The 13,499-nt window shown below is 40.7% G+C and overlaps 1 protein-coding gene across 2 annotated transcripts in view; it reads right to left on the bottom strand.

Annotated features, from left to right (window-relative positions):
- The window catches only part of AKAP13 (A-kinase anchoring protein 13), a 294,031-nt gene that overhangs the window by 43,280 nt on the left and 237,252 nt on the right, over positions 1-13,499 (bottom strand). For both annotated transcript variants that reach the window (XM_063448874.1, XM_063448875.1), the window contains one exon: positions 13,129-13,258. In XM_063448874.1, the coding sequence (XP_063304944.1) occupies positions 13,129-13,258 (130 nt within the window). The remainder of the gene's footprint in view (positions 1-13,128; positions 13,259-13,499) is intronic.

Genomic DNA, 13,499 nt, shown 5'->3' with positions numbered 1-13,499 from the left:
ACTTATCTACTAAACAGCCACTTCAATGTTGACAGATTTTATTCGTTTTTTTTAAAAACTGATCTAGGCAAAAATAATGGGTGTTTAGTTACATTATATGATCATACATTGCATAAGCCTTCCACAACATCAATGTACCCCATCTTTGGCAGTTCGTACTCTATCAGCCTAATGTCTGCTCTTATGAGATTAACCCACTTACTTGGGTAAATAAAATTCCATCTGGGGCTCTCTGCAGTACAAGGCTAAATAGGGTCCTGGGATGAGGCACCTGTGACAGGGAGGGGTGCAAAACCAAGGAGTTGGCTAGACTCCCAAATATACCTGTCAAAGATGAGGTACATTGATGTTGTGGCAGGCTTATGCAATGTATGATCATATAATGTAACTAAACCTCCATTATTTTAGCCTAGAACAGGCGTTTTAAAAAAAAAAACCCGAATAAAATCTGTCAACATTGACATTGAAGTAGATAGGTGAGTGTGCTGGATCGTGTGTCTGTGTGTGTGTATATGTATGTATATATGTATATATGTATATATATATATATATATATATATATATATATATATATATATATATATTATATTATATATGCATATTCATGCCCTGCTGGACCTTTATTGCGTTTTGTCTATTTTGGACCGGTTGCTTTTGCATCTATATACAGTACCAAAAAAATATGATATCATCATGTTTAAAGAATATATATATAGGGTTTTTGAAAAGCGGAGTAAGAGTTTCTCGGAGATGCACATTCAGAGAGATACACACACACGCACGCACGCACGCTTAACTATTACTCACAGAAACCTTTGCTCAGTTTCCTAAAGACAATACTAACTGTTTTATTGGAGAAACAATGCAGGTTGGGAGGGACAGAAAGGTAGCCAGCTCCTAATAACATTATTTTAGGATGGATGACATAGGACAGAAAACGTAGGGTCAAGATATAGAATACAGCAAAACAGTGTTTGGGGAAAAAAAAAATAAACTATACAAACTGAGCATGCAAACAAATCACTGAAGTGGTCATGGTGGCTGGTGTAACCCTTTAAGCCAAATTTAATTTGGTGCCTAGAGTATCCCTTTAATATTGGAATACAGATTATTATCGACCAGCATTGCAGCAGGAAAATACAATGTGGTACATAGGTAAGTGAAAACATCACATTATAAGACAGCAATATACATTACAGGAAGCATACCGTATAATAGAGGTGAAGCATCTAAAATTAGGTGGGTTTTCTATAAAAATAAGAGAATCAGAGCTGTGTCTAAAAGAGAGCTATAAATACACCTGTATACGCTACAAAAAGGAAAAAGTTATTTAAGCAATTTCCTTGTTAAGGAAGAATGTGCTTTATGGAAATTATGGAGGTCAATTTCTACTCCATAATGAAAACCGACATCTAGGTATATGCTACGGGGACCTGCAACCGGTCTGCGGAAGACAATTTGACACAATTATAGCTCTGTGTTTCCAGAAATAAAACATCTTTGAAGTTTTAAGTAGAACTGCTATTTTCAATGTGCTTTACTTTCACATTTTCCAATCTAGAAAAAGTAAAGACAAAGGGAGTTATTCACTAAGCACATAATTGCAATGAAATGGAAAACAAGTGTGAAATTCAGGCTAAAATAGCCAACCTGGGACTATAGTAGAGCTAAATAATTAGTTTTTTCATATCAGACACTAACCTAAAATTTTGTTTTTAATTTAACCCCTTAAGGACCAAACTTCTGGAATAAAAGGGAATCATGCCATGTCACACATGTCATGTGTCCTTAAGGGGTTAAAACAATATGTTGTTTTGGGAGTAAACCCCAAAATGAAATCAGACCACAGCAGCAGTTATTCCCGGTTCTTGTACTTCTAGTATTTTAAGAAGAAACATGGAAATTACATACAAAATCATGGCTTAATATTTAGTTGGTTTTATGAGGAAAACCATGAAACATCCAGAGGCAGCCACTTTGCATTATTTTTGATTACTGGTAGACATTGTCAAAGGCTAAAAACAAAAGACGGTCTCCTTAGAGTTAGAGTTATTTATAATTATATACTGGAAGGTCCCACTAATAAACAGATTTCATAAACTGCTGGTGTGCTGAACACAACATTGGTAGGCCTAGTTTTGTATGAACTAGAGCCAAGGTTATCTAAAACTTTCCCATTTTGTAACAAAGAACAAATGGAGTGTGCATGGAGAGGTCTTTGAATTGCAATTAGTAGCTTTAAAGTGCAAAGATTGCCTGCACTTTGGGTCAGACAGTCTTTATAGTCTTCCCTGCTGCTGTCTAGGGAGTGAAGCAGGAAAGATTGGCGACTGTTGGTTTTCAATCACTGTCTGACTCAAGGTGGACGTATATGGCTGAAGACTCCTGCCATATAATAAACGTAACAAAGATTTTTTTTTTTTTTTTTTTTTAATAAGAGTGTTATTTGCAGTTATGCACTTTATGCTATTGCACTGTGAGCTGCTTGTTTGCACTTTAAATTTTAAGCGCACCTAATTATTCTGTTTTAGTATCTATTGGAGTGTTTTGGGCTATTACATTGTTTAGGTGCTGCTCTGATTTCAGATTTTATCTTTACTATTGCTAGCGCCTTTTTTTCACTTGTTTATTTGTTTTTTATTAAAAGATTTTTTTTCTCTAACATATACTTAATTTTAAATTAACCCAAACTGCCTCCTTGGCTGACATCAAGGGAAAGTTCAGCATCCTAATACAGAGAGTGAATATGCTGCACAAGCCAGGAAGCACCTCTAGTGGCCATCTGAGTGACTGCCACTGGAGGTGTTCCTAGGCTGCAATGTAAACACTGCCTTGTCTACATTAAGCTCAGGGCCGGATTAACATAGGGGCTGATGGAGCTGCAGCTCCAGGCCCAGGCCCATGGAATAGGCCCATTGGTTTAAAAAAAAAAAAAAAAAAAATTTTTTTTTTTTTACATTTTTTTTTTTTTTACACACTACTCTTAGGGTTGCCAGGTATTTCTCATGTATTTCTTAGGGTTGCCAGGTATTTCTCAGAAGTATTTCTCAGGTATTTGAGGCTGCCTAGCCGGTGCCGGTATTGCAGTAATACCGGCAATACAAATGTCTGTCTCAGTATAAACATAGTTTATTCTGCAATACCAGCGCCGGCCAGTAGGGGTCGCTGTTTGTGTGGAGAGAGGCAGTGATAAGAAGTTACGGCATCTCCCTCCCTGCCTCTCTCTACTCACTGATCCGCGGGGACCAGTTCTGCACAGAGAGTCCAGACAGCAGCTCCGAGACATGGGGACGCTGAGACATTGGGCACTGGGTAACATGGGGACCCTGAGCATGGACGTCCGCAGGAATTTTTCCGGGGGGAGGGGGGACATAATTGTAATGACATCCATGCTTGGCCCCTTTTTGACAGTGTCATGAAAGGGAAGGAGCATAGTCATTTTCACATAAAGCCAGGGTGAATAGCGTTTTCACAACTATGGTGTCAGGAATATATGTTTGTATTCCTTACACTATAGTGTTCCTTTCATCAAATTACAGGAACATTCTGGTCACCATAACAACTTTATCTAAATGAAAATGATGTGATGCAAGGAGGCCCCTGGGTGCTCTTTCTTTGAAGGGGTTAAACCGCTCTCAAATGGTTTACCCCCAAAGGCTTCCTTCAGCTCCAGATCTCCAGGTCGCTCAGTGGTATTCAACTTCTGAAACAGAGTGTCAGGAAGTGCAGATTGACGTCAGGCATGGGTGCTGCAGATTGGCTAGAGTGGTCAGCTGACCCTCTAAGCCAATCGCTAGTTCCCGATTCATAAAAATGTTTTACGTTTTTATGAATGGGGAGCTACTGATTGGCTTAGAGTGCTAGCTGACCCATCTAGCCAATCAGCGGCACCCCTACCCAGCGGCCCTCTGTGTTTCCTGACACTCAGTAAATAAAAGTGAACACATTAACACTGATATTGTTTGTTTTTACCTGGGGAGATGAGAAGGTCCAAAGTTTCCCTGCCAGGCCCAGGTACCAACGCCTAATGATGTGGTGTCCAGAATGAAGTGCTCCAATCTCATTTTCTTCTCCTTCTTGGCCTTCTGAGGCTCCTTCTGCTCCTTTACCTTTCTGCTACTTTCTGCTTATTTTGCGCCCTTCTGCTCTCTTTCTGATCCCTTTCTGCTCCTTGATGGCCCTTCCTGCTCCTTGCTGCCCCTTCCTGCTCCTTGCTGCCTCTTCCTACTCCTTGCTGCCTCTTCCTACTCCTTGCTGCCTCTTCCTACTCCTTGCTGACCCCTCTTGCTCCTTGCAGACCCTTCCTACTCCTTGCAGACCGTCCCTACCCCTTCCTGCTGCCCCTTCCTATTCCTTGCTGACCCCTCCTGCCTCTTGCAGACCCTTTCTGCTCCTTGCTGACCCCTCCTGCTCCTTGCTGCTCCTTCTACTTTACCCTCCTGCTCCTTGAAAACCTTTCGACCCCTTCCTGCTTCTTGCTGCCCCTTTCTATTCCTTGCTGGCCCCTCCTGCCCCTTGCAGAACCTTTCTGCTCCTTCTACTTTACCTTCCTCTATGCGGTCTCCCCCACCCCCCATCCCTCACTTACCTGCTCTGTAGGCTGCCTCTGTGCTGCTCCCCTGCGGTTTCAGTCATGAGAGAGAGGCAGGGATAAGCTGTAGCTTCCTGCCTTTCTCCATTCACAGCGCCACCTACTGGCCAGCGCTGGTATTGCACTGTATTCTCACACTAAAACGAAAAATAGCAGCACAAGCTGAAAAATCCGGGGGGGCCAAGTACCCCCTTTACCCCCCCATTCGGATGCCAATGACCCTGAGACACTAGGGACACAGTGGCCCCATGTCTCCCAGTGGCCCCTAGTCTGTGTCCCCATGTCTCCCAGCCACTGTCCCCAGTGTCTCAGTGTCCCCATGTCTCCCAGTGTCCCCATGTCTCTAAGTGTCCCCTAGTGTCCTAGTGACATCAGGACACATGGAGACATGAGGACACAGACTCTAAGGGACACTGGGAGACATGGGGATACAAACACTAGGGGACACTGGGTGACATGGGGACACTGAGAGGCATGGAGACACAGGGAGACATGGGGACAATGGGCGACTGAGACATAGGAGACATGGCAGTGTTCCCATGTCTCCCAGCCAGTGTCCCTAGTATCTCAGTATCGCCATGTGTCCCTGGTGTCTCTCAGTGTCTGTAGTGTGCCAGTGTCCCTAGTGTCTCAGTGTTTCCTAGACTCCCAAAGTCCCCTAGTCTCCCAATGTCTCTGTGTCCCCATGTCTCCTAGTGTCTCAGTGTCCCCTAGTATAAAAGAAAAAATCTCAGGCACTCAATGTGATAGATTTAGGCAGGTTTATTGGACACCGCAACATTTCGACCTGTACCCAGGTCTTTATCAAGTCTCCAATGTCCCCTATGCATCAGTGTCCCCTATGTATCAGTGTCTCAGTGCCCCATGTCTCTCAGTGCCCATAGTGTCTCTGTGCCCGTAGTGTCTCTGTGCCCGTAGTGTCTCTGTGCCCGTAGTGTCTCAGTGTCCCCTAGTATAAAAGAAAAAAATCTCAGGCACTCACTGTGATAGCTTTAAGCAGGTTTATTGGACACCACAACATTTTGACCTGTACCCAGGTTTTTATCAAGTCTCCAGTGTCCCCTATATATCACAGTATCTCAGTGCCCCATGTCTCCCTGTGTCCCCTCGTGTCTGTCACCCAGTGTCCCCAAGAGTCTCAGATTTCCCAGTGTTCCCTAGTATCTGTGTCCCCATGTCTCCCAGTGTCCCAATGTCTCTCAATGTCCCATAGTGACATGGGGACACTGGGAGACATGAGGACACAAACACTAAGGGACTGGGAGACATAGGGACACAGACATTCCCCCTTTTTGTGTATGTTCGCCCTTTCGGACGTTCTGGTTATGTGATTTGTGTCAGTAGCCCACCCTTTTACCGCATCCATAGACTTCCTGCTTTACTGGACACTGCTGTTAGGGGGTATGGGTTTACTTGAAAGATGAAAGCATGAGATTAGCAAAGGGTATGTGTTTTCTCATAGTTGCATCCTATGAGTTTCCCTACAGCATCATCTCCATCAGATACATGACGCTTAGGAGGTAGGACTGTTTTAGTGTTTTTGGTCAATAAGATTTTGTAATTAGGCCCATCATAATTATCAGCACCAGGCCCACTGGGCTCTTAATCCGGCCCTGATTAAGCTGTATTTGTTCTGGTGACTATAGTGTCCCTTTAAGAAAATCTATTTCCTTTCAATACCCGATGAGAAGATTATTATACTAAAATATAGTTTTGAGGTGACAGTTGTCCTTTAACTGTTATGCTACTTTAGTGTAATGAGTTAATGTCTTTTGAGTATACTGCAATCAGGAACCATACATCTCTTACAGTGATTACAAACCAGGTCACTGCGTAAGGTACATATTTTTAAAGTAGCGATTAATGCTTCGGTGTACATGCATAAGGCACAACGTGGCAAATATCACACTGGGAACGCCATGGTGCAGAAACAGTATTTATATACATTATAGTAAAGGCTACATACCAAGTATAAATGAGGCTACTTTTGCACAACCTAAATTACTCAATTTCCTTTTGCTGAAATGTCCTCTGATTATACCAGACCTTACAGAGATGCTGTTGGGGAACACAGCATTGTATAGTGCAGGGAAAAATGTTGCTTCACACAAATGGCACTTTGCACATACATTTGACAATTATAACAGAGTTATTAGAGTTTAATATTCTTTAAGTGCCATCATCTGCCTTTCAAAGACTTCTCATTGAGCTGCATTGGGAAGTCTGTGATTGGACAGCCACAGATAGTCTGCAAAGGCAGCAGACATGAGATCTGCCGTTTGTGCAAGCTGTTTTTATTTATACCATCAATGAAAAATGCATAATTAAATGCATGCAAGTTTTCATTTGGGGTATATCTACTAAATGGTGATTTTTTTTATTATTTTGTATTTTGGCAGTGCAGTGTCCCTTTAGGCAGTCGTCAACCACAACAGAAGGGTGCTACGTATATTATGCAGTTTGAAATTACAAACTGGGACCTGACTGGGCAATGAATATCCCACAATTCTGCTATATCTGCCTCAGTTATAAAATCATTACTGCCAGCTCAGGAACACTTGTTATAAATGCAATAAACTGCAACTTGGGTTGGTACCAGGAAGCCTTAGCTATAAACCTATCCCTGTATTAATACATTTAAAAATACAAAACCCATGATCAATATTTATAGAGTACTCTTGTTTTTTTTAATAAGCATCACAGTGAATGGAATACAGCTCTTACCTCAAACGGTTTGTATCCAATTCTAATTTGCGGAACTTCGATAAATTTACCCCAAAGCAGGCTTTTCATCATAAATTCCAACAAATAAGGAGGGGTGGGGGAAAAAAGTGCCAAAATACGGCATATGTCCAATGGGGCTGACACTGCAACTCTTGGTGCATCTCACTAGTAGAGAGCAAAGCAAATTAAGGGCGAGTACGTTTTAACTAAAGATTTTGTGACTTCTGCTTTTTTTTTTCTTTTTTAAACCACAGACTTCCTAACAGTTTCTTCAGACCTCTAGAAAGAATATGATGGCTTCATATAAATTGCAGTGTCCGACTCTGTAAATGCCGAAAGAAAAGGCAACAATGCCTGACAATACTGTCAGTACTTGTACAGCCTGGAAAACATTTACGTCTCAACGTAAAGTGCTATGGTGGTGGTGGGATGAGTAGCTTGTAGTTAGGGGAGAAGAGTCTGGTGGTTGAGGAAGGTTAAAGCATAATGGTTACAGAATACTGTTGAGGATATAAGGTGTAATGGCTACATGAGGTACAGAGGAAGGGAGGTAAACATATGGCACAATGGGGGAAAAAAAGGGGAGGGAAGGTGGAAGGGAGAGGGATGTGGAGTATGATGGTTAGAGGGGTAGGAAGGAGGAGGATTTACTGTATGACTTAAATTAAATGTTGTTGTTTTTTTTTATTGATGAGTATGCAAATACAAGATCAAGCTCAAATATAGAAATGCCTTCCTTCTCTTTGGTCCACAAGTACAGTGAGGGGAAAAAAGGTATTTGAACCCTGCTGATTTTGAAATGATCAGCCTATAATTTTAATGGTAGGTGTATTTTAATAGTTAGAGACATATTAAAAAAAAATACATAAAAACACATGTCAAAAAAGTTATGAAGTGATTTGCATGTCAACGAGTGAAATAAGTATTTGACCCCTTCAACTTAGTACTTGGTGGAAAAACCCTTGTTCGCAATCACAGAGGTCAAACGTTTCTTGTAGTTGGCCACCAGGTTTGCACACATCTCAGGAGGGATTTTGTACCACTCCTCATTGCAGAACCTCTCCAAGTCGTTAAAGTTTTGAGGCTGACGTTTTGCAACTCGTACCTTCAGCTCCCTCCACAAATTTCCTGTGGGATTAAGGTCTGGTGACTGGCTAGGCCACTCTAGGACCTTAATGTGCTTCTTTTTGAGCCACTTCTTTGTTGCCTTGGCTGTGTGTTTTGGGTCATTGTCATACTGGAATACCCATCCAGGACCCATTTTCAATGCCCTTGCTAAAGGGAAGAAGGTTCTCACCCAAGATTTGACGGTACATGGCCCCGTTCATCGTCCCTTTGATGCGGTGCATTTGTCCTGTCCCCTTAGCAATAAAAGACCCCCAAAGCATAATGTTTCCAACTCCATGTTTGACTGTGGGGATGGTGTTCTTGGGGTCATAGGCAGCATTCGTCCTCCTCGAAAACACAGTGAGTTGAGTTGATGCCAAAGAGCTTGATTTTGGTCTCATCTGACCACAACACTTTCACCCAGTTCTCCTCTGAATCATTCAGATGTTCATTGGCAAACTTCAGATGGGCCTGTACATGTGCTTTCTTGAGCAGGGGGACCTTGCAGGCGCTGCAGGATTTCAGTCCTTCAAGGCGTAGGGTGTTACCAATTGTTTTCTTGGTGACTATGGCTCTAGCTGCCTTGAGATCATTAACAAGATCCCCTCCAGTGTAGTTCTGAGCTGATTACTCACCATTCTCATGATCATTGAAACTCCACTAGGTGAGATCTTGCATGGAGCACCAGACCGAGGGAGACAGTTATTTTGTGCTTCTTCCATTTGCGAATAATCGCACCAACTGTTGTCACCTTCTCACCAAGCTCCTTCCAGCCTTGTGTAGGTCTACAATCTTGTCCCTGAGATCCTTGGACAGCTCTTTGGTCTTGGTCATGGTGGAGAGTTTGGAATCTGATTGATTGCTTCTGTGGACAGGTGCCTTTTATACAGGTAACAAGCTGAGATTAGGAGCACTCCCTTTAAGAGAGTGCTCCTAATCTCAGCTTGTTACCTGTATAAAGATACCTGGGAGACATACATACCCAGCCACACAATTAGCCTCTCCATACACAAATACTAAGAACAGCCCACATGCAAACACACATAGCTTTACAAGTAGACCCCATCACACTCACACAATACCACAAGCAGCACCCAAACATATACACACAAACAACCCATACACAATACAACAAACAACCCATACACAATCTCGTAAGTAGCCCATCCTCACACAACACAACATCCTACACACACACACATATATATATATATATACACACACACACACACACACACACACACACACAATACAACACACTGTTCACATACACAATAAAACAACCCACATATGCAAAAATAAAATCCTATAAAGCAGCTGCTCCATAACAGCAACATATTCACACACACACACACATTAAAATAAATAAATAAATACATAGGACTAGCAAATCAAGGGACTTCAAAATCTTTTTTTGGTAAGAGGTTACCTACCCCTGCTCTAAAGCAACACAACAACGCATCACTGAAGATATTACTTATACATCATATTACATTCTTAACACATATTCCTATATATGATATATACCAAAGTATGAACGCAGTTTTATTGACTGGACCAACCAGTACATTGTACTGACATTTGTCATGCAAATAAAATCATTTAGAATCTAATCTATAAAACATCCTTTCACCGGTTTGGTTCATTACAGAAGAAAAAAGTGGTGTCATTCAACCACATGTAATTTTTGCATTTTCTGACCACATGTTGATGTCAGAATGCATCCTATACATTATGCATCAGAAAAGAGAACTGCGTTCTGCTTGCATAATGTTTCGTAAATTATTGTATGTACCTCCAGCCTATTGCGTATGTGTGAACATGTGGGAGGTGTGTGTGAAGAAACGACTCTGCTGCAACATTTAAGATCATTTTACTCCATGTAACCAATCACATGTAGACTCCTTGTAAATTAGCTCTTACATATAAAACACTGTAAATGTGGAGAGGGAAGCGACATGCAAAGCATAAAATAAAAAATATATAATCTGAACGTATATGGACCATACTCCTATTTAGTAAAAGTACAGTTCTGATAGATAAAGCCTTTCAAGAGCACAGCTGAAACCCTTTAATCATCAGGAACAAAGACTGTGGGCCTCCCCCCACAATTATCATCATCATAATCAAGTGCAGGAGCCAAGATCTAGGCCTGTGCCTGCATACAGCTGTCAGCATTTTAATGCAGTATGGTATTGAGTACAGAGTGAAGCAGCACACAGGATTACACACTGCACTTTAGACCATATTTATTAAGCCAGAAGCAAGTACTATTTGGGGCCAAAATCATTAAGGAACACACATCACTTTGAGACAACTGTGTCATTCAGAAGCTTTAACTTTGAATGACACAGTTGCCTCACTCTGGTGGCTGAAAAATCAGTTAAATATGACGTTTTTGCAAGTTTAGCGGTTTCTTCTTTCTTCTGCTTCCCAAACCTATTCCATGGGGGCACTGATCTAACCAATCAGTGCCCTTTTCCCCATGACTGCAGGGAAAGTGCATTGGGTACGCCTGAGAGATTTACATTTGTGCAGTTGGATGATCTGTTCACCTTGTGATATCTGACAGAATGAGAGAGAAGGAGTCTGATCAGTGTGATTCATGCAGAGCAGGCTCCAGTCTCTGGATTTTCTCTGCTGCACAATGATGCCCTGTTTCTGTCATTAGTTAACTGGTCTGAACTGAGAAGGGGGGTGAGGCTGAAGAAACTCACTTAGTAGAGAGGCGTGCCCAACAATGCAATCTGACCAAGTTCATAAATATTTATTACATACTTTTAAAAGTTTGGGTTTTTTTTCCCTCTTCATTTTGGTTTGTATATTTGTTTTGAAAGTGTATGCTTGCTGGTCAAGTGATGCATGTCCCCTAAAGGAGCAATGACAGTAGAAACCAATAGAATGTTCTAAAATAGTTCGCCCGGGAATTACTTTTGTTTTGCACTTTGCCATAAATGCACTTTTACACCTGTTGTGGAAAAGGCCATCAGCAATACAGTATTGATCTCTTAACAATGTATAAAAAAAAAATTCTCTTCAATTAATATTTGAATGAAGACACTGCACTGCAGATAGGGATGGAATAAAGGAGATGGCAGACTGTGTCCTGTGCACTATTTTCACGGTGCGTCCCACATTAATACGAGAAAACATTAAATTAGGCAAGGGGGCTCTGAAGACATGTTTGCTCCATGCATGTGCAGAAAGCATAATTCACTCCACCAATGAATCAATAGGTCAATTAAAAATATGTTAAACTGTAGTCGTATAAAAAAAAAAAATGTCTCAAGAGTCTTAGCAGCACGTGCTTAACATTAGAAAGCTGCATGTAGTATAAAATTCCAAGAATACACATTTACCTTAAAAAATAAAAGCAATATTACGCTCACAGGTGAAAAAGCACTCATACACATAAGTGCAAACTCAGCACACATGACGATCAAGACGTCACTTTTCGTATAACTCTTCTTTCTTACAATGTTCGATGGGATGTCTTACCCAAGGAAGGCTATAGCATGACTAAGGTCTTTCTTGGTCTAAATGTCAAAACATGCAGGTATTCTTTAAAGTGCAGCACGTTTGCTGTTTATATTTAAGTGGGCATATTTGATAACAAATGAGAACAAAATATATTGATGTCATTATGTTGCCTACACTTCCTGGCTTTGGATTTCAGCTGCTGCTATGCTGACAAAACCAATGTGCTTAAGTGTACCTCCCACCTCAATGGTCTACAGAAGGAGGGAGCATTGGAGATTGGAAGACAAAACGCACACTGCGGCAACACATGTGCACAGTCTAACTGTAAACACATTTTCACGTATACATGTACATGTGTTATTAATTTTCAAATACATTGATTAGATAATTTTATTAATTTAATAGAAAGGCTTAACTTTTAGGATGTATGTCTCTCCTCAGCTATGTAACTTTTTTAATCTTTATATTGGTTTAACCAAATTGCTAGAAAAGATTTTAAAGATGTATGTAACTTTTTACCTTTTAAACAAGTGATGCCCAACACTAACCTTGGCAACTACACAGATGTTTGTGAATTACATCTGTGTTTAGTCCGGCTGAGCATCATGGGAAATGTTATCCACAAACATCTAGAGTACCAAGGAAGCCATCGCTGCTTTATGGAGATCTAAACTAAAACTAGGTCCATAAGTGACCCATTTCTCCCAAAGCACCCAGGTCAATCCCATAATACAATAGGAGTTGCTGCAACCATAATATTTTGACAATGAGCCACACAATACACATGAATTTCACAGCATAGTTCAGGAAGGAAATGTCAGATGTGAAATTGGCTAGATATTTTAACTGAGGGGGATCGTACGGTACAAATACTTGTGGATTATGGGTCTATTTTTAAGTGAATCTCTTCCACATTAAGATGAAAAAAAAAAAACAACATAAAAGAACCAACAAACTGTCAAGTTAAAGCTACTAAATGCAAAAAATATTTATATATTTTTTATTTTGCTTTGACACAAATTAAAGGGATACAGTCTGCTCACCTTCAGAAAACCACCACTAAAATATTAATGGGGGCTTAAAGATCTTTAACTCGTCATACAAAGAAAGTTCCCAAACAACAACCATCACAGCTACTTATTTCAAGACACATGTCTATACAATACACAAAGAAGAAAAATAATGTGTTTTTTATTTTATTTTGTTTTTCTAAACAGTGCACGTACCTTGGTTTTTTTGCCGCTGGACATTTTATTCCTGAGGTAGCTAAATGTTCGGCTTACTTTTGTCCCTCCTTTTAGATCCTCTTTGCGAGAGGGGCTTGGAGGCAAGTGGTTGCAACTTTCTTCAGATATGCTAAGACATGGAAAACGAATACAGAATGGTCATTCTAAAGCAAATCCAAATTACAATATTTCACTAGCATTACAATACAGACAAATTATGCTTGTAACACAGGATGTTCAGATGGTAAATCTGTGTACTAACTGTGGTCAATTTTTTTCCTATCCTAATTAAATAAAATTATAATACTGACTTCATAGGATCCATTGCTCCAGCCAAAGTAACTATGCACTTTAAAAAGCTAGACACAAAG

Source organism: Pelobates fuscus, chromosome 3, assembly GCF_036172605.1.
Source record: "Pelobates fuscus isolate aPelFus1 chromosome 3, aPelFus1.pri, whole genome shotgun sequence".
NCBI lineage: Eukaryota > Metazoa > Chordata > Amphibia > Anura > Pelobatidae > Pelobates > Pelobates fuscus.
This window is presented reverse-complemented; position numbering and strand designations above follow the sequence as displayed.